The 23,411-nt window shown below is 45.8% G+C and overlaps 1 protein-coding gene across 1 annotated transcript in view; it reads left to right on the forward strand.

The window, feature by feature from the left end:
* The first annotated feature begins 469 nt into the window (after window positions 1-469).
* SSH1 (slingshot protein phosphatase 1) overlaps window positions 470-23,411 on the forward strand; it is a 1,301,854-nt gene continuing 1,278,912 nt past the window's right edge. Inside the window, exon 1 of the mRNA XM_069619458.1 lies at window positions 470-870. Within this exon, the coding sequence (XP_069475559.1) occupies window positions 805-870 (66 nt within the window). The 5' untranslated portion in view covers window positions 470-804. The remainder of the gene's footprint in view (window positions 871-23,411) is intronic.

Genomic DNA, 23,411 nt, shown 5'->3' on the forward strand with positions numbered 1-23,411 from the left:
GGCACTATTGAAGTTAAAGCTGTGATGATTGGTCTAGAATTACTATTAATGAGTTGATTTTGGAATGCACATTTTTGATTCATGTTAATTGTAATAGTATGTACTCATCATTTTAAGTGTATGCATTATAAAGTGACATGATTTTTATAATAAAGCCAATGGTACGAAATAAAAAAATAAAATGTTTATTTGAAAAAGTAAAACGTCCCTGACGCGGTTCCTGTCTAGGCAAGTGCTGTTCATTTAGAGTACAATGAACATAAACATGGGTTAATGAAAATTAATTTCGGTTTGTAATATTGTTATATACATATCGTCTACTTAATAATTGAAAGTACAAATCAATAAACTTAGCTAAATTGCAATGATGTAATGAATTTGGAGAGGGGTGCAGTGTGGTGTGTGGCGGTAGAGAAGCAACGTCGGGACGTATTTTGGCGTTTCCTTCCTCCTGTGCACAATATTCTCTAGAAACTGCCCTGTTCGTGATTTTATGCAGAAATGCTGGGTTCCGTAACCCTTGTGTTGCGGAGGGAGCTCCCTGAGCATGGCCAGTGCTAGTGTATGTCTGAGGCAGGCTGCAATAAAGCCAGTACCGCTAAGAGGAGGAGGATGGGTCAGTGATGTATGTTCACCTGATGAGTTCTGGCAGGGACCCTCACGAGAGCGAGGCGGCAGTAGCAGCACCAAACTGAGCACAAGCGAAAACCCGCAGATGGAGCCTCTCGGGCACAGAACCACGGCGCCCGGCTACTGACAGGAGGAACGCCCGTTGCCGGCACCCACTGTCTGCACAGACTCGCCATGGCCCTGGTGACGCTGCAGCGTTCCCCCACCCCCAGCGCCGCCTCTTCAGCTAGCACCAGCGAGGTAAGGCCCCCAAGAGAGGGAGGACTCCGGTGCGGGGCGGCTGGGAAAGACCGGGGATGAGGGCTCCTGCTAGGCCGCTACGTGAATGATGCGGAAGCAGACTCCCTCAGCGCCTGGAGCAGGGCAGGGCTTGCGGCAGACAGCCACTGTGGGGGAAGTGGTACCCCTGCATTTATTTATGCAGGATTTCTAATATGGATCACTAGGCAAATAAAAGTGGCTAATGCTTACGCAGATTTATTTCTTATTACTTCACACCAGAATGCACCGTCGTTCAATATGTATTGAGTGAATCGTGAACATGTCACTCCCTGTATTTTAATTACTTCTATCATCTTACAGTTGCAGACAAATCTTGATTTTGTACCAGTATTTACAAAACATTTTTTTATTTGAAATTAAGTAAAAGCAGTGTTATTTCCTCTTTTCTTGGTTTGAAGACGTCAAAACAGGAGCCCATATGAAGCTCATTTCGCGCAGGGAGCCAGGTACCCTCTTGTCCTTAAAGGCTGATCTGCTTAATGTGAAATTCCTTCCCAGCAGTGCTTTTAGGGTAGAGTTGCTTGTTAATTTTTTTTCTGATATGCAGAATAGAAGACTGGAGTTGGTTGTACAAATAACACGTGCACACTTAGTAAAGCAATAGCTATTCTACTTGGGGCAATATTCCTGAAAATAATTTAAATTATATTAGCACATGGAAGTCATTATTGGACCTCTGAACCAATAAGAATGTTCGGTATGCAGTCAATAACGACCGCTATTGACTGCATTCCAGACATTCTGATATAAGCAGTCAGGGAAACAAAAAGAAGGTATCTGCATACAAGAAACGAACACCTAATTTCCCAGCAACATTTCCTTCAAGAAGACACACACCATGTCTTCTTCAGGACCAAGTTATGCTAAAAAACAAAACAAAAATAACATCATGAGTCGGTGTGCTATCTCCACAGTGAAATTAATTGGTAATTTTTGTTTTGTTTACCTCAATTGGTATTATTTTAATGAGGTGTATCGAATATCACCTCCTGGCACATAGTTGCCTGCGAGGACATGCATTTGGCCAAATAGTGGTCATTACTTCCCACACTTTAGTGGATCTGAAAATGAGGGTGTGAAAAAGGGGGGGAGAAAGGGGTTAGTAGGGTGTAGTAGGAATAGGAAAGTGAGAGTTGTGATGCCATGTTGGCAGCTTCAGTTCGGTTTGCACCATTCGTTGAGCTTAAGTGTGGTTTTTGGGTCGGTGCGAATTCCCATGTGCTGTTGTGCCGGATTATCTGTTGTAGCAATGCGGTGAAGTATGTGCGGATTGTTGTGCAGAGAAGTGATTGTGTGAGTTTCTGTATGAGTAAGTGTATGTGAAAAGTTGAGGTTTTAGATTTGGGTTAGCAGGTTTTCCTTACCTCTTTGTCTTTGCGTTTCTGTGCTTAACATCTATGGTTAGTGTGATTGGAATTGTGGTTTGGCCGCCTAGTTGGTAAGAATGTTAAGGAGTGGCAGTTTCCTCTGTAAGCCAAGCCTACCCCAACACTGCCACCTACCTTCTTGGACATCCGACCCATGAAGCGTGTGTCAGTTGAGGCTTTTGCCGCCACTTTCTCTCCCCCGCCTCCACCTTTGGCTGTCTCGCATCCTGACACAGCTCTGTCTCTGCTCTACTCTTCAATTTCTGATACGCTTGATGCTCTTGCCCCTGTCATGAGGATCCGTTTGAAGTCCAAAGCCAAGTGCAATTCCTGGTATGACTCTGACCTAGCTACACTTAAACGTAAGTGTAGGGCAGCTGAGAGGAAATGGAGGACTTCCTGTTCATCCTCTGACAAACTGGCCTGTCACCCGCTACAAAGGCAATACCGACTCTCTGTCCTCACCAAGAAGAGAGTCCACATTCAAGCTCGTGTATCTGCGGCATCTAGCAACTCAGCCAAACTCTTTAAAATCTGCAAGGAGCTGGCCAAACGTGCTGCAGTCTCTACCCCTCCTGTTGCCTCCCAGGCTCTTTGCAATGCCCTTGCCTCTCACTTCATCTCAAAAACCCAGGATATCCTGTCCACCCACACCCCTCCTCTCCGCACTCCATCTGTGCTTGCTGACCCTCCTTTAGCCATCCTTCTTGACCTTTCCTCTTTTCTCCCCTGACAAGGTTGCTAGACAAGTCCCATCTATGAAAGCCTTGTCAAAACAGGTTCATCCCTGTTTCTCTAAAACCATCAAGGACCACATTGGAACCCTCGCTCCAGCCCTTGCTGATTTTTGCAACCACTCCTTTGCCTCGGGATCCTTCCCCTCCCCTCTGAAGCACTCCTTTGTGCAACCTCTTCTCAAGAAACCCACAGCTGATCCTTCTTGTCCAGCTAACTATTGCCCAATTTCCATTACTCCCTTTCTTGGCAAACTCCTGGAAAAGTTGGCCATCTCTCAGCTTAACCTTCATTCCAATTCTGTTGGCTGTCTCCATGACCACCAGTCTGGCTTCAGAGCTGCCAGAAGCACGGAAACCGCTCTCCTGAACATCCGTGAAGATCTGCTCTCCAACCTTGACTCTAACATTCCCTCTGTCCTCATCCTCCTCGATCTCTCCTCTGCCTTCGATACGGTCAACCATACCATCCTGCTCAACCTTTTCTGTGAAAACCTGGGTATCAGTGATCAGGGTCTGGCCTGGCTGACCTCTTTCCTCTCAGATCGACCCTCTCAGGTCCAACTTGGGTCCTTCCTTTCATCTATCTTCCTCTCTACCTGTGGTGTTCCCCAGGGGTCTAACCTCTCGCCCTGGCTTTTCAACCAATACCTGGCAACTCTCGCCCACTGCATTTCCACTTTCTGCTCAAATTTCCAGTGCTACGCTGACAACACTCAACTCATTTTCAGGCTGCCCTCTGCTACCTCCTCTCACTCTCTCATCTCTGATTGCCTAACTGCCATTCAAGATTGGTGTGCCGCCAATGACCTTTGTCTGAATGCCAGCAAGACGGAGATCCTCCTCATCGGCACACCTTAGCCATCCTTTTCACCTCACTCTATGGCCTCCCTTGGCCCTCCTCCTACCCCCACCTGCGAGGCTAAGAACCTCAGGGTCAACTTTGACTTCACCCTTTCCTTCTCTGCCCACATCTCTGAGGTCTCTAAAAAGTCACATTTCTGACTGCTCCTCCTCAGAGATACTCTGCCTTTCCTCTCCTTCCCCCCAGAAGCTCTGGTTCTCTCTAGCTTGGACTATTGTAACAGCCTCTTTCTAAATCTACCTGCCTCTACTCTCCGCCCTCTGCAACTAATCCAGGACAGGACTGCAAGACTTATCCTTGGCCTCAAGCCCTAGGATCGTATCTCTCCAGCTCCGAAATCTCTCCATTGGCTCCCAGTGGATGCAAGGATTAAATTCAAAACCCTCTGCATTGTCCACAAGGCCTTCTGGGGCCTGGGTCGGAAATATCCTCAGCTATCCCTCCGCAAATATCTCCCCTCTCAAGCTCTTTGCTCCTCTACCTCCAACTCCCTCAGGGTCAGTCGTTTTTCAAAGAAACAAGCTGGGGGTAGATCTCTGTTTTTGGCTGGGGCCTCCCTCTGGAACAGCCTCCCTGCCACTCTAAAACCTGAGGAGAACCATCTCCGGTTCCGGAAGCACCTCAAGACCTTCCTCTTTTCTTCTACCTTCGCTCCCCCTCTCCCCTGCTGATCTGTTCTCTCTTGGCACCGTGCACCTGGCCACCCTCTGTCCTTCAGGCCCAGGTACCTGCTCACCCTGCCACCCTCCTGCACTGCCTCTGGGCCACCCCTTGCACTGGGGTCTGTATCTGTACCCATACAGCACCCCCTTTTTCTTCCTGCACTTATCAGACCTACCCTGTCTGCTGCCTTAAACCTAGCACTTGCAAATTGCTGGCTGCACTACCACTGTTTTTTGCCTCTATTATTTATTTATTGTTATTTATCTGTTTCTCCTCTGCTTCGCACTTTCCACTCCTCCCCCCTTCCATGCACTTTTCCTCTCCCATGCACATTCTCAATGTCACTGGGCCTAATAAGATTGCTGTTTTGTTCTCCCCTGTTCCCCTCCCTTACCTTGTCGCGCTCTGAAACACTTGTGTACGAGTGTGATAGAAATAAAATATCATATTACTCTAGTGGTATGTGTACTTGGCTGATGCAGGCGTGTTTCTCCAGCCCTGGGGTTAGCGAAGTTTAGGTTGGAGGATTCTGGTCCCTCCCTGCCTCTCCCGTGTGGGATCCTTACCTACCTAAGCTTCCTTTGTAGACTAGCTCTATGTGGGCAAGCGGGGGGTGAGGGTTCCCCTGCCCACGCATTCTGGTTAGGGAAGATTAAGTAGGGGTCATGGGTTAGTCCCTGGGATTCTTGTTTCTATGCTTCCTAGTCGTTTCCCTCTGGTTCTCAAAATGGTAGAGCATGAGAAAAGGCCTGGGTTTCACAAAATGGTAGACAGAGTTCTCACTATCTCGATGTGACACCTGCCAAACTTCACAATTCTATCTAGGTGTGACACATGCTAAAAACCTCACTATTCTATCTAGATGTGGTACCTTCTAAACTTCACAATTCTATCTAGATGAGACTGGTTACAATATGGCTAACCTTATAGATGTGAGAAGAAAGCTGGCTGTGGCTAATAGGGGAAGAAGGCTAAGTGCTTGGGGGGGGTAAGAGTATGTAGGAGAATGTGAGGGTTGGTTATACGCTGGCTAGCTAACATAATGGTTTAAATGTGAGCAAAGACTACCATACCACTCTTGGTCTAACATGGGAATAAGCTGATAGTAGAGAGGTGGGTCAGTTTAATGGGGTGCAGTGATTGCTGTCACCCCCGGCTGCAACCCACATACCTTGTTAGTCGCTGCTGGACGACGGCTGCTCGCTTCCCCTCTGATGGGCAGACATTGTTGGGAGTCGCTTCTACAGCACTAGTCCCCCATCTTGGCTTCTCCACCATAGGGGCTGCAATGGACAGAGGGTTGCTGTAGTGTGATGAGTCTTGTGTGCCTCTGGTCCGGTCACAGCCTTGGGTGGGATTATGCTTTGGTAACTACCCAGAAGAGTAGTGTGGGGAGCGTGATAGCACGATGGGTTGCTGCCTGGAGAGGAATCGGAGGTAGCAGGCCACAGTAACAGGGGGCACCAAGTGCCAGACACCACTCTCCTGCACCTTGAGTTAAAGTGGCATGGAGATGTGTCCACACAAGTGGCAGTGGGGAAGTCTATGATTTGCTTTTCAGTGAATAAATGAGAATGAAAGGTTAATATGCTAGTGTGGTTGATTGGGGTGGTACTTTTGGGCAGTGTTGGTGGGCACTTATTGATAGGGGGCTGCCTGCTTCCCCTGCTGACACCGGCAGGCACCATCTGGAGCTGCCCTTTGCCTTGGGGCCCTTAGACGAGGGCTGACAAGGCAGGTGCTGCCCTGGAGAGGGTACTTAAATGAGGTGTTTAGGTCACCTGTGCATGAACGGGCCGATTCCCCACTACTCTGGGTGTGGGGAGGGGACAGGGCAGGCAAGGGGTTCAGCAGGTTACAGTTGTGGCCGAAATTCATTAACACATCCAATCCATGGTGTCTCAAAATGTATTAAATAGAAGCAAACCATGGTGCGGCCAAAAATATATTATTAAGTGGGTCGGGATAGAAGGAGGAATCGGGCAGGCAATGGAGCATGTAAGGTCAGAGGACTGGGGCAGGCAGAGGGTATTGCCTTTATGTTATTTTAGCCTGCCATTGATTCTGTGACGTTCACAAGTATGTTTGTAGCATGCTGACCCGTAGCATTAAAGAAACAACGTTGCATCCATAACATGACGACAACGTCACCTAAAGTTAGTACTAAACTAATATAATATTAATGTTTCAATGACTACTTCCACTAAAGGTAAGAAAGTATACCATTTAGTTGTAGTGTGTGTGTGTGTATGTATGTGTGTGTGTGTGTGTGTGTGTGTGTGTGTGTGTGTGTATATATATATATATAAGACAAAAAGAGGAAAGAATGAACCGCACTCTCCGCGGTCAATTGAAAGACCATAGTCAATGAAAAAATAGCACGGCTCACAATAACTTGTCTGACAACATAGTTATTTAAATATTACAAAATTAAACCACATTTATTTAACTAATATACGTTTTGTGCACTTTACTAATTCTTAAACTAACATGTTTTGCTTCCACCACAACTTCCAAACCTTTATTGCTACTAAAACTGTGTTCTCACAGCATTGTAGACCTTGGGAGTGGTTCTAGCCTTTTGGGACTTTGGTGTGGGCCATTATCCCATGATAACTCCTGCCCTGGTTTATAAGGCTATACCAGGGTTCTTCAACCTTTGACTTTCCAGGTGTTTTGGACTACAACTCCCATCAGCCATATTCAGAAAAGTCAATGCTGAGGGATCATGGACATTGTAGTCCAAAACATCGGGAGAGCCATAGGTTGCAGACCCCTGGGCTATACTAAAACATGCCAAATCTAGATTGCAACCCTGATTTTAACTAAATATTTTGTTTATGAAAGGTTTTAAAGGACACCATAACCCGAACATTGGTGACAAGACACTGTATAGAAGACGAAAGTGACGAATGCAAAACAAATACAACTGTAAATTGTGAGGGGTCAGAAATGTGAGGTGGACAAGTAGATGGTTTTCTCACAAGTAGCCATTTCATTAAATAATAAGGGTGGGAAAAACAGCTCACTTTCCCGAATCTAACAAGGATTCCCCTCCCTGTCAAACTATGACTAAAGAAAAAACACTCTAATATCAAAAGGTCAGGGATGTCATTTCACCAAAATGCCAGGGGTAGCGAACGTGACATCACATGACCCTTGAACTCTGACATCACAGGAAGTGATATCATTTGACCCCCAAGTGACATCACGGGAAGCGATGGAACACAACCTTTCACCTCTTAACAAAACGGGAAGTGGCATCACATAGCACTGTTTCTAAGTACAATATGAAAAATATGGTTACAGTATCACTGTAAAGTGATATACATTTATACAAGAATGGATCACCATATGTATCATTAATATCGGCGCGTATAGGCCCATATTCCCAAATTACTGTGAATGCAAGCAGACGTCCAAGGCCAAACGATAATGTGTTATTATAAGATTAAGCACTTAATATAGAACACATATACATCCAATATTACTCAACGTGTGTTGGAACTCATTTATCAACCTCAGCAGGATGAAAGGCTGAGTTGACCTTTCCGGGAGTCGAACCTGCAACCTGAAGATCACACGCACATTGCAGCAGTGAGCGCTCAACCCACTGAGCTGTTTTACACGCTATAGCTATCAGAAAACCAGCCGCTCCAGAAACAAAAAGCCACATGCTGCTGGCCACAGCCCAGGAGCCTCAATTTAAGAAGGAAAAAAAGAAAAAAACTTTTTAGGGGTAGCAAGGGAGACCCCATGGGTACCAAGTGAGACCTCAGGCGAGCCCTAAATGACGTCCCTGCAAAGGTATCTGTCCCTCACACTTATACATACAACAAAATCATACAGGTATCATATGGCCATTCAAACACAAAAAAATAAGTTATATTCAAACCTAAACTTTGAAAACATGTATCCCTGTAACCTGGGTCGGATCCCCTTCCCCAGGATTAATGCAGAATTTTCCAAACCAAAGTTCCAATCAAGAAAGTTATTTTCAGTAGCCAAGTTCTGCTCCAAATGCAATACAAAGTTCTGCTCACTCCATAAGTCTTTCACTTGGCACTTGGATTGTCTTATTGCTGAACAGGATGTATCACTATTCAAAAATGATTGTGAAGGCAAGGGACAAGGCAGGCAAAATGTTGGCATGGCTGGAGAAGCGAGACGAGGGGCTCTGACATGTTAGAGCAATTAGATCACAGGGGAATATACTAATAACAGTGGACCGCGACATAGCGGAAGGGTTTGCAGCCTATTATAAGGAACTTTATGGAGCGCCAACCTCCCCTATTGACACCACGGCCATCTCGGAAATCACCCTTCCCTCCTTGACGCCTGAACAAAGAGCCCTGCTAGAAACTAACATAACAGAGGATGAACTGTCTGCAGCCATAGCGGACCTCCAACCCGGGAAAACCCCAGGACCCAACGGTTTTCCCGTTGAGGTGTGGAAGAAAATAGACACAAGCTTAATTACACCACACTTACTGAAAATGTATGAAACCTCCCGCAGCAAAGGGTCCCTCCCACAGGACCTGAGACAGGCCACCATAGTGGTCATACCCAAAGGCGGACAAACCCCCAGATTGCTGCAGCTCGTATAGACCTATTTCCCTCATCAACACTGAAACCAAAATCCTAGCAAAAACATTAGCCAATAGACTCCAGCAAGTCATACCCTCCTTGATCCACCCGGATCAGTGTGGTTTTATGCCGCAAAGATCCACGCGGACGAATATACATCGATTATTCACGGCAATGGAAAATGCGACCACTATCCGAGGCCCTCTAGCCCTGTTGGCAGTGGACTTCGAGAAGGCCTTTGATTCTATTAGGTGGGATGCAATCTGGGAAATAATGCATAGAATGGGATTTGGGCCCCAATTTATGAGTTGGGTTAAATTACTGTATAAATCTCCGTTAGCCGTCACGAAAGTGAATGGTCACGTATCAGACCCCTTTGAAATTGGCACAGGGACCAGGCAAGGATGCCCACTGTCGGCTATGAAATTCGCAATAGCAATCGAACCGCTCGCAATACTGTTAAGAACTAACGAAACATGGAAGGGATTCCGATGGTCTGAAGCCTGGGAGGACAAAGTGTCCCTATATGCAGACGACTTACTGGTATACGTACAAGACCCGGTTAGATCCTGCCCCATAGTGACTGATTTACTCCAGAAATACGGCTCTTTCAGCGGCCTGAGAGTAAACTGGGCCAAATCTACTCTGTTCCCGCTTAGACAAGAGGAAGAATCGATCCCGCCCCAATGTCCCTACCAGGTAGAAAGGGAACAATTCAAATATCTAGGTATATTAATAACAAATAATCTGACTGATTATGTTCCCAGAAATTTGTACCCAGTCATGACAAGATTTGCAGAGGACACCTGTCACTGGTCATCCCTTCCTCTGACATTACTGGGTAGAGCTACACTCTTTAAAATGATGGCCTTGCCCCGACTCCTGTACATATTACAGAACGCCCCCTTATATATTCCTTCAAACATATTCAGGAAAATAGATCAGACACTTTGTAAACTGCTATGGAATGACGGCCACCCACGTATAGCTCTCGCCACGCTCCAAAGATCCATATGGGAGGGCGGAATAGGACTACCCCGAATGCAAACGTATTATTGGGCCAGTCAATTGATGAAAGTGAATGACCAACTACACGGCGACACAGGTGCACCACATAACAGATCTTTAGAACTCGACATTCCCGGGAAATCCATTATGCAATATCTCTACAAGATAAGAGACCGCACGGCCACTCCCAACATGCGAGCACAGATAACACAAATCTGGATAGATGCACATAAATTCGTGGGATGGGGCGACAAACTATCGCAGGCGCAACCTCTGTGGAATAACAGGAACCTTCCCGGTGTATACACGCTCCCCAGATGGCCGAATTGGTCTCGGCATGCATAGCTCACACTGGGAGACGTTGTGAAGGATAACACTATGGTTCCTTTTGCGGAGTTGGCTCTCCGATTCGGACTTCCCCAAACTGAGCACTACCACTATGCCCAACTACAACACGCATTACAGAACATTCTCCCTGAAGTGATCTCTCTGCCGGACTTAACCCCCTTTGAAAGAAACTTATTCCCGGAACAAATCACCCATAAAGTGACATCGGTTCTGTACAGTGCCATAAGTTCCTTTGGCACACCAGATCTGCTGTCGCTGCGGACCAAATGGGAGTCGGATGTGGGGGCCATACTACTGGAGGAATGGGTCATAGCATTGATGTTCCCTAGGGAGATAGCAATCTCATCAAGGCTTAGACTGATCCAGTTAAAGATACTACATAGAGTATACTATCCTAGGGTAGCCCTATATAGATGGGGAAGGATAAATGACCCGAATTGCCTGCGATGCAAAACAGAAGAAGGCACCTTCTTCCACATCCTGTGGGATTGCACACACATCCAACCACTTTGGGAGGCATGTTGTGTGGAACTCTCCAGAGTTATGGGAAAAACAATTCCCAGAAACCCTAAGCTATTACTGTTGGGGATAGATGATGAAATTGACCTATCTAGATATGAAAAATTGCTTCTGTTCACCACTACTGCACTTTTGAAAAGGAACATTGCTCAGAAATGGGGCTCGGACCAAACACCGAGCTATGAACAATGGAGGACAGATGTGGATATTTGTGTCGCAATGGAATACAGGTTATACTCAGCCAGAGGATGCCCGGCTAAAGCCCCGAAAGTGTGGCAGAAATGGGAAGAAGCCAATGAGGGCTAACACAGGACAATTGGCCACTGGGATATGTCAAAAAGCGCCCCCCTGATGCCCACGGCGCCCGCAGGATAAAGCAGCTGGGTGTTGCTCCCGGGTTCGGATAAAAAGTTGACCCAATTTGCAACATTATGTGTACATCAATCAGAGACAGCCAGTAACCCATACCAGCAGTGTGCATGTATTGATTGTTTATCTGTTTATTTGTCTTAAAACACCAATAAAATATGTTATAAAAAAAAAAACATCCCTTTCCTGGTATACTCGCTTGCCAGGATAAATCTCCTACTACTACTACAAGTACTCTGTGCGTAGGATTGCTCCAAACCTTTGAAAATACGCTGACTTTCAACAACGTTAAGATTAATCACTTTTTCCATAAGGGTACAATACACCTTGATATTGTTTGTTCCACTGATTTGTTTGCCTCATGCAATGCAGGTTATATTCCTCTCCCCCTTGATGATTTGTACAACGAGGGCTTCTCCCCTGCTACTTTTTGGGTCCCTTCAACCACACCAGTTAACTGCTGGTAATGTCTCATGTTCAAGTTTCTCTCTTTAGGAAAGCTATTTCCCTTTTTATTTATAATTGCCATTCTTTGGCTCAGGCAATGCTGGTTGTTATCTTGTTCAAATATTGCCCCCCTTTACTTTGTTAATGAAGGTTACAATATTTTCCATTCAGTCTCTCTCAATATAAATATGACTTCAAAATGCTTTGATTCATTAGATTGGTATTCAAAATACTTATTTCCAGTAAGTGGTCTATTGCAGAGCACCCCGGGGTTACCCAACAAAGGCCAACTCACTGGTCTTTCCCTGTGCTTCCAATCGACCTGCTGGTGGCTTCTCTTCTTCTCTCGTCAGGACTTTGGCGTATGACCGCTCCGGTCACACTCCCGGTGCTCGTGCCTGCTTCGTTCCTCGCATTCTCTGACGCAAGCCAGCCACTGGAGCAAGGCACAGACTGGAGAGCTCCTCTCTCCTACTACAGGACAGCCAGTATCGACACAGCTTCCCGCTTCACGATCTCTGCATCTCCAATTCCCAACTCCTAAGACTCTCTCAGCACTGCAACCCACTGGAAACACTGCTGCGACTCCAGCGTCTTCTTCCTTCTGCTCCCACGGCTGCTGTTTTCTAATGGCCTGCACCTGAAAGGGCTTTACATATTTAAAAGCCACGCTCAGGTTTGAACCATTAGAACCACTAGATTGCATACTACTGTTCTGCACCTCTGAGCCCCCCTTCCTCATCTCAGTAACTTGAGCATTATGGGAATTGAAGTCCCCAATGTTCTTGTTATTTTTTCCATCAAATGCACTCTGTTCAAACGGTTTATATCTATCTATCTTTAGGGCAGGGTTTTAAAGGGATTAAGGGTTTGTTCTGGGTTTTATAGCTCACACTTCAGGGGTAATCATAACTATCAGAAGTAGTGATAGTAATTATCTCATTCTTACGCATATCATTCCCCTGTTGACCCTAATGGTTTTCACCACTGGCACTTTGGGTGTTTTTGGGAAGGGAAGCCTTACTATGAGAACAAGCCATTAGGTACTCCGGTATTAGGGGAACCTCACCCACCAAAGAAGATACATACTGTGTCTCTCCTAATGGAGTCACCCTATTCCCTTGGTGGCCTTCTCCTCCTAGATAATCCACCCGGCAAATAACACACCCAGGGTTAGGATCAGGTAGCGGCTGCCTTCCCCAGGCCACCTGGGAGCAGACTTTAGGCTGCGAATCTGTGAGGACTCCACAGGATTCATCAAAAAATGCAGATGATGATAAAATATAAACATAAGAGACTAAGGCGAAACATGATGTTAGTAGAGTTGAATACATGGAACTGGAAATCCATGACAACAGAGATTGCTAAATAAACCTGGACAACTAAAACTGCATGTAACATTCAGACTGAATTGTAGTTAACTAATTTACAGAGAATTTGTACTGGATCCAGTTTGTGGCACGTGTTTATGGAAAGTATCTAAACTGCCATGCAGAACATTTCTGTTTCATCTTGTAATTTGTTAGTGGAGACTAATTGTGTCTATGGGTCTCAGATTGTATTTTTTATTTAATTAGTAAAACACCCATTCTTTATTCAGATTTCTAATGAAGTGGCATTGGTGGTAGGTTTAGGGTGTTTGACAAGATGCCATGAGAGAGCAGAGGTTGATTATTAAGCATTGTTAAATGTTGAATATTAAAGGTATTTTTACCGCGCACCCTCACCAACGGAATTGGTCCCCAGGCGCTCTGGCGGATCTGTAAATGATAAGGTGGGGGTGGGTTAGTAAGGTGAAGAGGGAGTAGGATAGTGAGAGGAGTGGTGTTCTGTTGGCAGCTTCAACTCGGTATCCACCAGATGCTGAGCTTTGGTGCGGGTATCGGGTCTGTGATAGGCCGCGTGTGCTGTTGGTCCGGCTTATGTGTTGTTGCAGTGTTGTGAAGTGCGTGCGGCTTGTTGTGCGAGAGATGGTTGTGTGAGATTGAGTGAGATAAGTATGCAGAGTTTGAGCTTATATTGGTTAGTGGGTTACCTGACCTTTGGCATGCTAGCATTTGCAGTTTTGTCGCAGTGTGGCACCAGTTGACCCCCACAACTCTATCTGGATGCGGCGCGGGCCAATGTCTAGAATTCTATCTGGGCGTGGGCAAGCCAACATTCACAGTCCCGTCCAGATGCGGCGCAAGCTAGCGTCTAGAAATCTGTCCAGGTGTGGGCATGCTGTCATTCGCAGCCCTATCTGGATGCTGCGCAGGCTGGTGTTCACAATTCCAAGTGTGGCCTACGCCAATATTCAAGTTTCATCTAGGCGCGGGCTTGCTATCCTTCAATCAGTCCCATCTAGATGCGATGCAGGCCAATGTCCACAATTCTAGGTGTGGCCTGTGCTAGTCTTCAGGTTTTGCATAGGTGCGGGCATGCTAACGCTTGAAGTCCTATCTGATGCGACACATGCTTATTTCTCACTAATCTATCTAGCTGTGGGTATGTTGGCATTCAGCTTTCACCTAGGTGCGGGCATGCCAACACTCACGGTCCTATCTAGATGCGATGCAGGCTGACATTCTCAATTCTGTCCAAATGTAGACATGTTAATATTCAGAACTCCATCCAAGGGCGGGCATGCTAGAATTCAGAGTCCCCTCTAGATGCGACGCAGGCCAATGTCCTCAACTCCATCCAAGTGTGGCCATGCTAATATTCTCAATTCTATCTAAATGCGTCTGCCGGTCTGGATATGGTGCGTCCGGTACGTGTGAGTGGGCGAGTCACTAGAGGGCTTTCGTCTTTGTCTAAGCATGTGTTCAGTCTCTGGAGCCTTCCTTTTGTGGCTATTTTCCATGATATCTTATGCTCTGTCGGGTGGTTAGTTCTTTGGTTTGAGTGTTTGTCCAGATTGAGAGTGGCCGGGATTGGAGTTATTTTCATCGTTGTTTTAGTATCTGCGCATTCTGGTGCGTCTCCGTTGTGGTTACCCTGTGAAGAGCCATGATTTGAGGAGTTTCCTGAATGCTAGGTGGTTTGTTGTGTTCTGTATATTCTTAGGTAGGTCATTCCAGGTTTTGGGTGCCTGGTGGGAGAAAGAGGATCCTCCGAGTTTTTTCCTGTTGTAGGGTTTTGGTTCCTGGCGTATGTCGGTGCTTGATCTTAGTGTTCTTGTCGGTTGATGTAGGCGTAATTTGTCGCTTAGGAATTCTGCGCCTTGTTTGTGTATTGCTCTGTGCGTGATGCACATGGACTTGAACTTTATTCGTTGTTTTAGTGGTAGCTAGTGTAGTATTTTGTAGCGCAGGTGTGATGTGTTCTCTTTGGGGTAGCTTGAGGAGAAGTCTGGCTGCTGGGTTAGGATTCTTATTGGTCCGTGTGGACTTGTCACAGTAGGGCTGGTTTCACAGGGTCTTTGCCGCTCGCCCCTTTTATTGAACACACATGACCACAGCCGTCTGAACAAATGACGTGCTGTGGTCACAAACAAACATCATGTGACTGCACCTAAGCGTGCTGCAGTCCTAACACCCTCACACCCTCACGTCAGATAGGTTAAATGTAGCCCTGTTCTCCATGCGTTTAAGTAGACATTCTCTCAAATGGGTATTACAGTTCTAACATTTGCAGTGAATGTACTTTTCCCCGTGTCTCTGAAATCCGGCCATTGTTGCATTTGTTGTGTAATAAATACGGACATAGGTCTTCCAAACATAAATGGTTATCTGCTTCGACGCCTGCGCAGCCCATGACTGAGCCAGGTCACACCAAACCCATTCACACGCTGCTGGCCTTCACCCAAAGAACTCAGCCGGCCTGTCACACTGTGCCCTGGAACCAGGAAGTGCGGAAGCAGAGGACGGGTCTGGGACCTGTCCACGAGAGTCCCGCGTCTACCCAACCGTCCCCCGATCCCTTCCATTCACAACTGCCATCCCAGCCGAAGGGCAGCGCAGCGCTTCCCTGTCAGGTGGCATTATCCAACTTTAGCAAACAATGGAAAACGTGCAGACAGCAGCTCTGCTAAGCTGCCGGCTCAACCCAGGGCAAAGCCGGGTGCAGTTTAAGTCATTTTAGAAGAATCTCCATCCCTCGTGACGGGCTGTCGCCGGGGGTTGCCACGAGCAAGCCTCCCAAATAATGCTCCAGTCCACGGCTACGGCGCGCTGCCGTGCCCTGCCGAAAATCCCAGGCAGTCGCTGGGCACCCTTTGACTCAGGTACCGGCGACATACCGTCTGCAGTGCAATGGTCACTGTAACTGCAAAACCACGCTGCCAGGCGCCCAGGCTAGCTAGCAATGTTTAGGAGCAGTTTCACCTTTGTCTAGACTCCAAACCATTATACACGCCTCCCATTACCCTCCGCCCCCCTCCCCACATCCAGGGCACCCAGAATGTGATGGATACACAACTTAGAGAGTGTTCTAGGCACCTACTGACCGCCTTGGTTCCTCAGTTTGTGCCACCCAAGTCGGTAGATTATTCTACTCAATTTAGGGCACCTGGCATGGGCCAATGGAGGAACAGATGCATCTTTACCACTTTTAAGTGTTTGTCGGTGGATCTGATAGTCTCAAGAAGGCATCCAGGAAAAAGGTCTGTGTGCAGAGGTGTGTGGGGTCCCAGTCAAGATGAGCAAAATGTAGGAGAACTGGTGAGCTTGCATGAAGCTAACCTGATGTTGTGAGATGGTATGTAACGGGTCCCTTACTTTTGATGTAGTCTAGGCACTTTCTGCAGGTTAATTTTTTGAGGAGGCAGATCAGTTTGACCTGTGACATCTCTTTGATGGGGAACCAGTAAAGTGATTAAATTGTGGGCTTGTTCTGGACTATTTAGAGTTTGTTAGCATAGCTGGAAGTGCTGCAAACATGGTGTTACAGTGATGTAGACCAGATGGCTGGTGATCAAAATTATTCATGTTTTGGGGAAACAAAAGGATGGGATAATCGTTTTAAGGGCTTTTGACTTGAAGATCAATGCTTAGGCCGAACAAATACTAATTTGGGAGGAGAGAGTTAGGACCTTTTCCCTACCAGGGCTTCGATTTTTCTAGCCAATGTGGATAAAGATAATGAAGATGTTTTAGCCAGATTTTAACAAAGGTAGCCAGTAGCCACAACATTATAACCTAGTGTTTTTATTTTGTGAAAGTTATGATTTATTTATAACGAAGCGTAGCTAAATGGTCCATGAGACCGCTCTGCTAATGAAGTGCTTGCCGCGGATAGAGTTCAACCTGTAGGACACAGGTTTGAATGACAGCAGGCTTAACTGTGTCTTTCATCTTTCTGAGGTAAAGAAATTGAGTACCATCTAATTTGGTAAAAATACACCAAATATTGCAATGCCTTGGAAGTAGGAGGAATTGGGCATGGCAAGATATATATAGCTTTGCAAGACAAGTATATGGCTACCTCCGACTGATTTAGTGAACTTTGGTGTGGTTTCGTCAAGTGGAGGGTGAGGGGCAAAATTATGGGAGGGGTCCAAAAACGTTAGAAATCCTAATAGCAAAAAAATCCTCCATGGCAGGCAAAAAATAATTTTTGACAAACTTTCACAAGGTGTGGCTGCTTGGTCATGAAAGCATGCTTTTGTACTTTGGCCTCATGGATTTACATGAAAACAAAATTAGTGATGTCTGGTTCACAGACCCATTTACTTATTCGGAGTCCGCGGATGCCCCTGGACAAATCGGCGGGTGGCTTGGTGTCTGCGGACATCAAAGGCACATGCTGATTGGATGTTTCAAAACATGAAGTGCGTCATAATCTTTTAAACGTTCGCCATATTGGATCCGTGGATTACGGCCTTTGTCCGACGACACAGTGAGAAAAAAAGTCTGGAAAATACCTTTGGGGTTATTTTGTGGCCGGAAGAGAGCCTGGAAAGGGCGGGAGAGTGAAAAAACGTTGATATGGAGCTGTTTTCATAGGTGAAAAACGGCTGTGCAGGTGCCGCCAAATCCACAATCAATTTTACTATCTGCGGATGTCACTTGCATTGGGGGGGTCTTGTTATTTGAAGGTATATTGTACTTTGGATTAATTCTATTTTGGTGTGTGTGGCCAGATTCTTGGGGGCATGGCCGTAGGTCATGCCCCCAAGAATCTGGCCACTGGCCACACACACACTATAGTAATATGTGTTTAGTAATTATATAAGGGAGTGTATAATATTTGTAATATGGTGGAATGATATAATTGAAGTGTGTATGGTATTTATGATTGTAGTACAATTGAGGATAGTGCTTATGGAATCTGTAGTTTGTGATGAAAAAAATAGGATATTACTCTGGGTATGCTTACTTAGTTGCATATTGTAATAAAGCTGTAATGTCTGGTTATTTTTCTTTGAACAAAATCAGTATAATTTGTTAAACAAGATAGTTTAAAACCTTTCATTGCTTACGATTGTACATATAGATTTACTTTTTTGACTCTCATAAATAGTACAGTCTATGTACAACATTAGTGTGTGGTACACTGTTGATGTATTCACATGAAATAATCATTTGGTCATTGGGGAAAGAAAATTCATAGGGGATTAAAAAAAACTACTGTATTTATATAAAGTTTTTGGAATTTACATAATTATAAATGTTAATTTATACCGTGCTTAATACCAGGTGTGATTTCTAAGCGTGGGATCAGGATTCAAGCCTGTTACAGAATACTTGTGTGTGTTAACAGGGATACATTTTGTGAGTGTAAGTGTGATAGAATGTTTGTTTGAAGTGTGCTGTAATTAAGGGTATGTTTAAAGTTGTTAGATATCCTTTGGGGTATTCGAACTATGTTGGATTTTAAAAGAAGTATGGCAGTAACAATAACTGTGATGTATAAATAAGTATGTTTATGTGATGGGGAAAGAGTAATAAGCTATTGATAGTAGAATGTGTTCAGTAGTACTGGTGTTAGTGAGTAAGGGAGTGGTGGTGCGATGGAATAAGTAGGGACATTATGATATTTTGAGAAACGTTGGTTGTTATATGTTGTGATTTAGTGCATAGGTATGAGGATTGTGTGGGTGTAATTGAAAAAGTGTGAGGAAGTGTGCGTTTGTGTGCTAATGTGTGTTAGTGATAGGGGAATGGAAGCGTAAGGAAATTAAATTGTGGTATAGAAGTTGATGAGAGATGGATGTGCTGTTAGGCAGTCAGAGTGTGAATGCTGTATTTGTAATGTGTTGCAGTGTATTTAAAGAAAACTGTGGCCTAGTGTTAATGGAATGGCAGTTTGGAGTTGGAGAAGTGTACGGTCTGTTAAGTAGTGGTTGGAAAGGAACAGTAGTACTTTATATGAAAGGGGAAGTGTTGACTTGAGATACCTGGCAGTGTACACGTGTGTGAACAGGTGGAGAATGCTGGCACTATAAGGGATGTAATGAGAAAAGTTGGAAAGTATGACAATTTTATGGAAGGAAAAATGCAAAATGCTCTGCATTTTAAAAATGTTTTTTTTGGAGCATTTTGTTGAAAGTTAAATACATATGTGCATTTACAGCAGCACTGTGTGTAATTTTATTTTATAAGGGAAATGCAGATGCAGAGGATTTGTATTACGTGGCAGTTGGTGTGTGGAATTTTCAATATGTTGGCAGTACCTGTAAGTAACTGCCACCTGATGTGACTTGGTGCACAATGCTGCAATACATGGCATTTCATAAAGTGGTTAAAAAAGAAAATATGCTTATTGAGAGGCTTATTGCAGGGTAAGTGGCAGTAATGTATATGTATATATACACATACACGTTGCCCAACTGTAACGGCGCCTTGCCTCTTTAGATAGCTGGTGCCACAAGGCTGAAGTTGGCTAAACACCAAATGAATGTGCAAAACTGTCTCCCTTGGCCAAAAGGCATCAGCATTAGCTCGCCAAACAGGGAAACAAAAAAAGCCCAGGCACTCAAAACATTATTGGATTATCAAATACAGTTTATTATGGTTACAATGTCACAACGGTAAAACACATTATTCATGGGGTGTACCCAATATAGGCAGACCAGAGGAAGAAGCACTTACTGTTAATACTGTTACTGAACCTAATATGTATATGTAATATAAGCTGTTGTAGTATTAATTTAGGTAGGAACTCACAAACAGCTCACCTTGGCAATCGATGACTCCACCTGGGAGAATCAAAGCAGCTGTGAAGATTTCCCAGTGACAGCCCTGGCCACTCAGCCCAGGGTAATGTGACCCAGTAGAGCAGGCAGGACTCCCAGGGAAACCCTCAATGGGAAGAAAACCCTGGACAAAATCCCAGCTCATGCAGATCAGGCTACTGGTGGAAGGTTGGACGTCTCCGACAGGAACCCCCGGGAATCACACAAGACACCTTGTCTGCAGGAATGAGAAGGGAAGAAATAGGGAGCAGGTTAGAGGAGAGCCCAAAGAAGGGAAAGGAAAGGAGAGCACAATGGAAATCCTCTCACCCGAAAAGGACTGAGGGAAGGGAGCGAGAGTTAGGATCTGGAACCTGGCGGAGTCGGAAAGCTTCGGGAGAGTCTGGAAGGATAACAGGAGATGAGGACCAGGTAAAAATACTCAAGGGAATCCTAGAGGAAGGGAACTTACTCAGATGGGGAACTGGCCGGAACGGGAGACAAATAAGATTGATCCGTGAAGCTGACTGAGAACGAAACCAGCGAAAGCTGAGGGAAGGATCTGAAGAGAGAAAGTAACACAGGGTAAGTCGGAACCGCAAACACAGAGGGAAATGAGAGCATGGAGAGAGAGGATTCAGAAGCGAACTCACAGAGCGTCAAAGGCAGAAGCGACGTGAAGCACTGGCCGCTTCGTTTCCGGATAAAGGATCACGTGATCGGTCGTCCGCACGTCAAGGGAGCGTGCAACGACTAGACCGCTGCCAGCCGGTCGGGGAGAATCACCAGCTTCCATCTTGGGAATGTTAGGAAACAAAGCGCCGCACAAGCGGGTCCGTGCCCATAAAGACCACTTGCGGCGATGTGTAACACTTACCCTTGCGGGTAAAAAACGCCAATCGTTCGCTCAGTCTAGTGCTTCCTCAGGCGAGGTTAACTTGTTTGCTGTTCGCATCCCGTTTGTTTAAAAGCAACAACGCCTGCCAGGCTCTACCCCTCCTGTGGCAAATCGGGTGACCAATGTCATATGACCAGCTTTCGATGTTTAAACCAAATAATACGGCCATGTTAGAATGGTAAAATGCTGGCGAAATTGCTATTAAAACCCAAATGGACAAAGATTAATCTATTTGTTAATAGCAGTTTAGATGTAAATGTATCCTTACACTAGCATTATTGGCCACATGAGCGGCCCGGCAGACCCTTTGCAAAATCCTACTTCAATGATGGGAGTTTTTACACAAACATAAAGAAGAGAACAAAAAAAGAACTCTGCCACTGTCTCATACAGTGTTCACAGTAATCAGATCACAACCATACATAAATCCTACTTCCAACCATTCCCTCCCCCTTCGACCCCATTCCCTCCCCACCCAAATGTCCAACACACCCTCTTAGTGTCAATGTCATTCTTACTTGTGAAAATGAATTGCCTCCAAGCATTATCAGGGTTCAACACCCCTCTCTGTTTCTATGGTCTATGCCTCAAACAGGGCCTGTATCACTAGCACCCATTCAATAATACCCATTGGATGTTTGCCATGTCGAAGCTGTAATGCCCCTCTCCATATCCCGCCACTACTCCTCCACATCTGGACCCCTGGGGAACTTCCATGCCATGGCTATCTTGCGTTTGGCCAGTATATACGCCAAATCCTTCAATTTGGCAATGTGTTTCTTGCAAGTTGGCCCGTAAAACGACCCACAAGGCATGCTGCTGGGGAACTTACGTTCAGCTCCAAGCCCCTCTTTGTTCAATCTCTTTGCCACCTCCTGCCAGTATTGCTCCACTATTGGACACACCCAAAACCTATGGAACTTTCCTGCTTCCATACCTTTGCACCAGGGGCATAACTGTGCTGCTGCGCCTGGGAACCTAGAAATTCTTTGGGGCGTTATGTATGCTCTGTGCGTAATCAACAACTGTATCAATTGCAACGTAGCGTTCCATGACACCTTTCTATGATAGCCCAGTACCCCTGTCCATTGCGTGTCAGTGAGTGGGGCCCCTAGATCCTCCTCCCATTTACTCCTTATTACGAAGGGGGTAGTTTTCCAATTAGTCAGCAGGAAGTCTTTTATCGATATGGTGTGCCCTCCATCAGATATGTCAAACAGTATGTCCACCATGGCATGCTGTTCTTTCAACTCACTATATGCTGGCCACCTCCACGCTATTTCTCTCCTAATAGCATTGTGCAATATGTATTGGCCCTTATGCAGGCCAGTGTAGTCAGCCAATTCTACGAAGGGTATGAATGAGGTGTCCTGCAATAGGTCGCCTACCATAGCCCTTCTGTAGGGATCCCATTGCACTTGTATCACCTGTCGCGCTTGCGACGAGGCAGCCATTAACGTGACCAGTGGAGGCTGCTCCGAGAATGGGTCTGTCAGCCCTATCGCTGCTAATGCTCTGTCCCACATGCTTACTACTAGGATCCCTAGATGCGACCTCTGTCTTCCCCGGGGCTTCTTGTTCCACACCAGTTCCTTTAGCTAAAACCGGGAAACCAAGGGTTGCAGCATCAATGTGTCTGAAGTCGGGTCGTCCGCAAGCCAGTCCACCACAAATTGCAACTATCCCGCTATATAGTATCGGTCAAAATGTGGGACCCTGATGACACTCATCATACGGCCCGTTTAACGTGGAGAGTGCTATCCTCTTCCTCCCACTGTTCCACAAAAAGTTTCTGCAGACGCTATCTAGCTTCCTAAAAAAGGACTGGGGTATATAATATGGAACATTCACAAAAAAGTGCAAGTGTGGAGGCAGTACAACCATTTTCAGTAATTCTGCTCTCCCCATCAAGGAGAGGGGCAGCTTAGTCCAGCATTTCATGGGGCCTTGCATACCCTCTGGGGCCATCTGCCTATTGTGTACATGTTCTCTGGCTGGGTCGTGGTATATATTGACCCCTAAGTATCTGAAAGTGGACTCTTTCCATTGTAATGCCAAGACGATGAGTGCCACCCTCCCTACCTTGCACAGTCCTGCCAGTGGGAACAGCACAGACTTGTCCGTGCTGATCGTGATCCCTGATAATCCTGCAAACAATTCTAATGTCTCCAACAGTAACTCTAAATTGTCTTTGGGGTTCTGTATATACAACAACGTATCATCCGCGTGTAGCGATATCGGGTGCGTGACTCCATCTATTACAATACCTGCCGCTTTGTATTCTCTCCTGAGGTACTGTTCAATTGGTTCCATAGCAAGGATATAAAGCAGTGGAGACAGTGGGCAGCCCTGCCTATTACCCTTACCCAGTTCCCATTCCTCTGAGCTACATCTACCCATCTTCACTCTTGGTGTCGTTCTTGTGTACACCAGCTGAACAATGTATGCTTGCCAAAATCCAAACCTGCGCAGTGTTGCATACAGCCAGTACCATCTGACCGAGTCAGATGCCATCACAGCATCCAGCGTGGCTATGGCACATGGCGTCTTCCAGGTTGATGTGCTATCTATCACATGGTGCAGTCGCCTCAGATTC

Source organism: Ambystoma mexicanum, chromosome 10 (assembly GCF_040938575.1).
Source record: "Ambystoma mexicanum isolate Mex_15411 chromosome 10, UKY_AmexF1_1, whole genome shotgun sequence".
Taxonomy (NCBI): Eukaryota; Metazoa; Chordata; class Amphibia; order Caudata; family Ambystomatidae; genus Ambystoma; species Ambystoma mexicanum.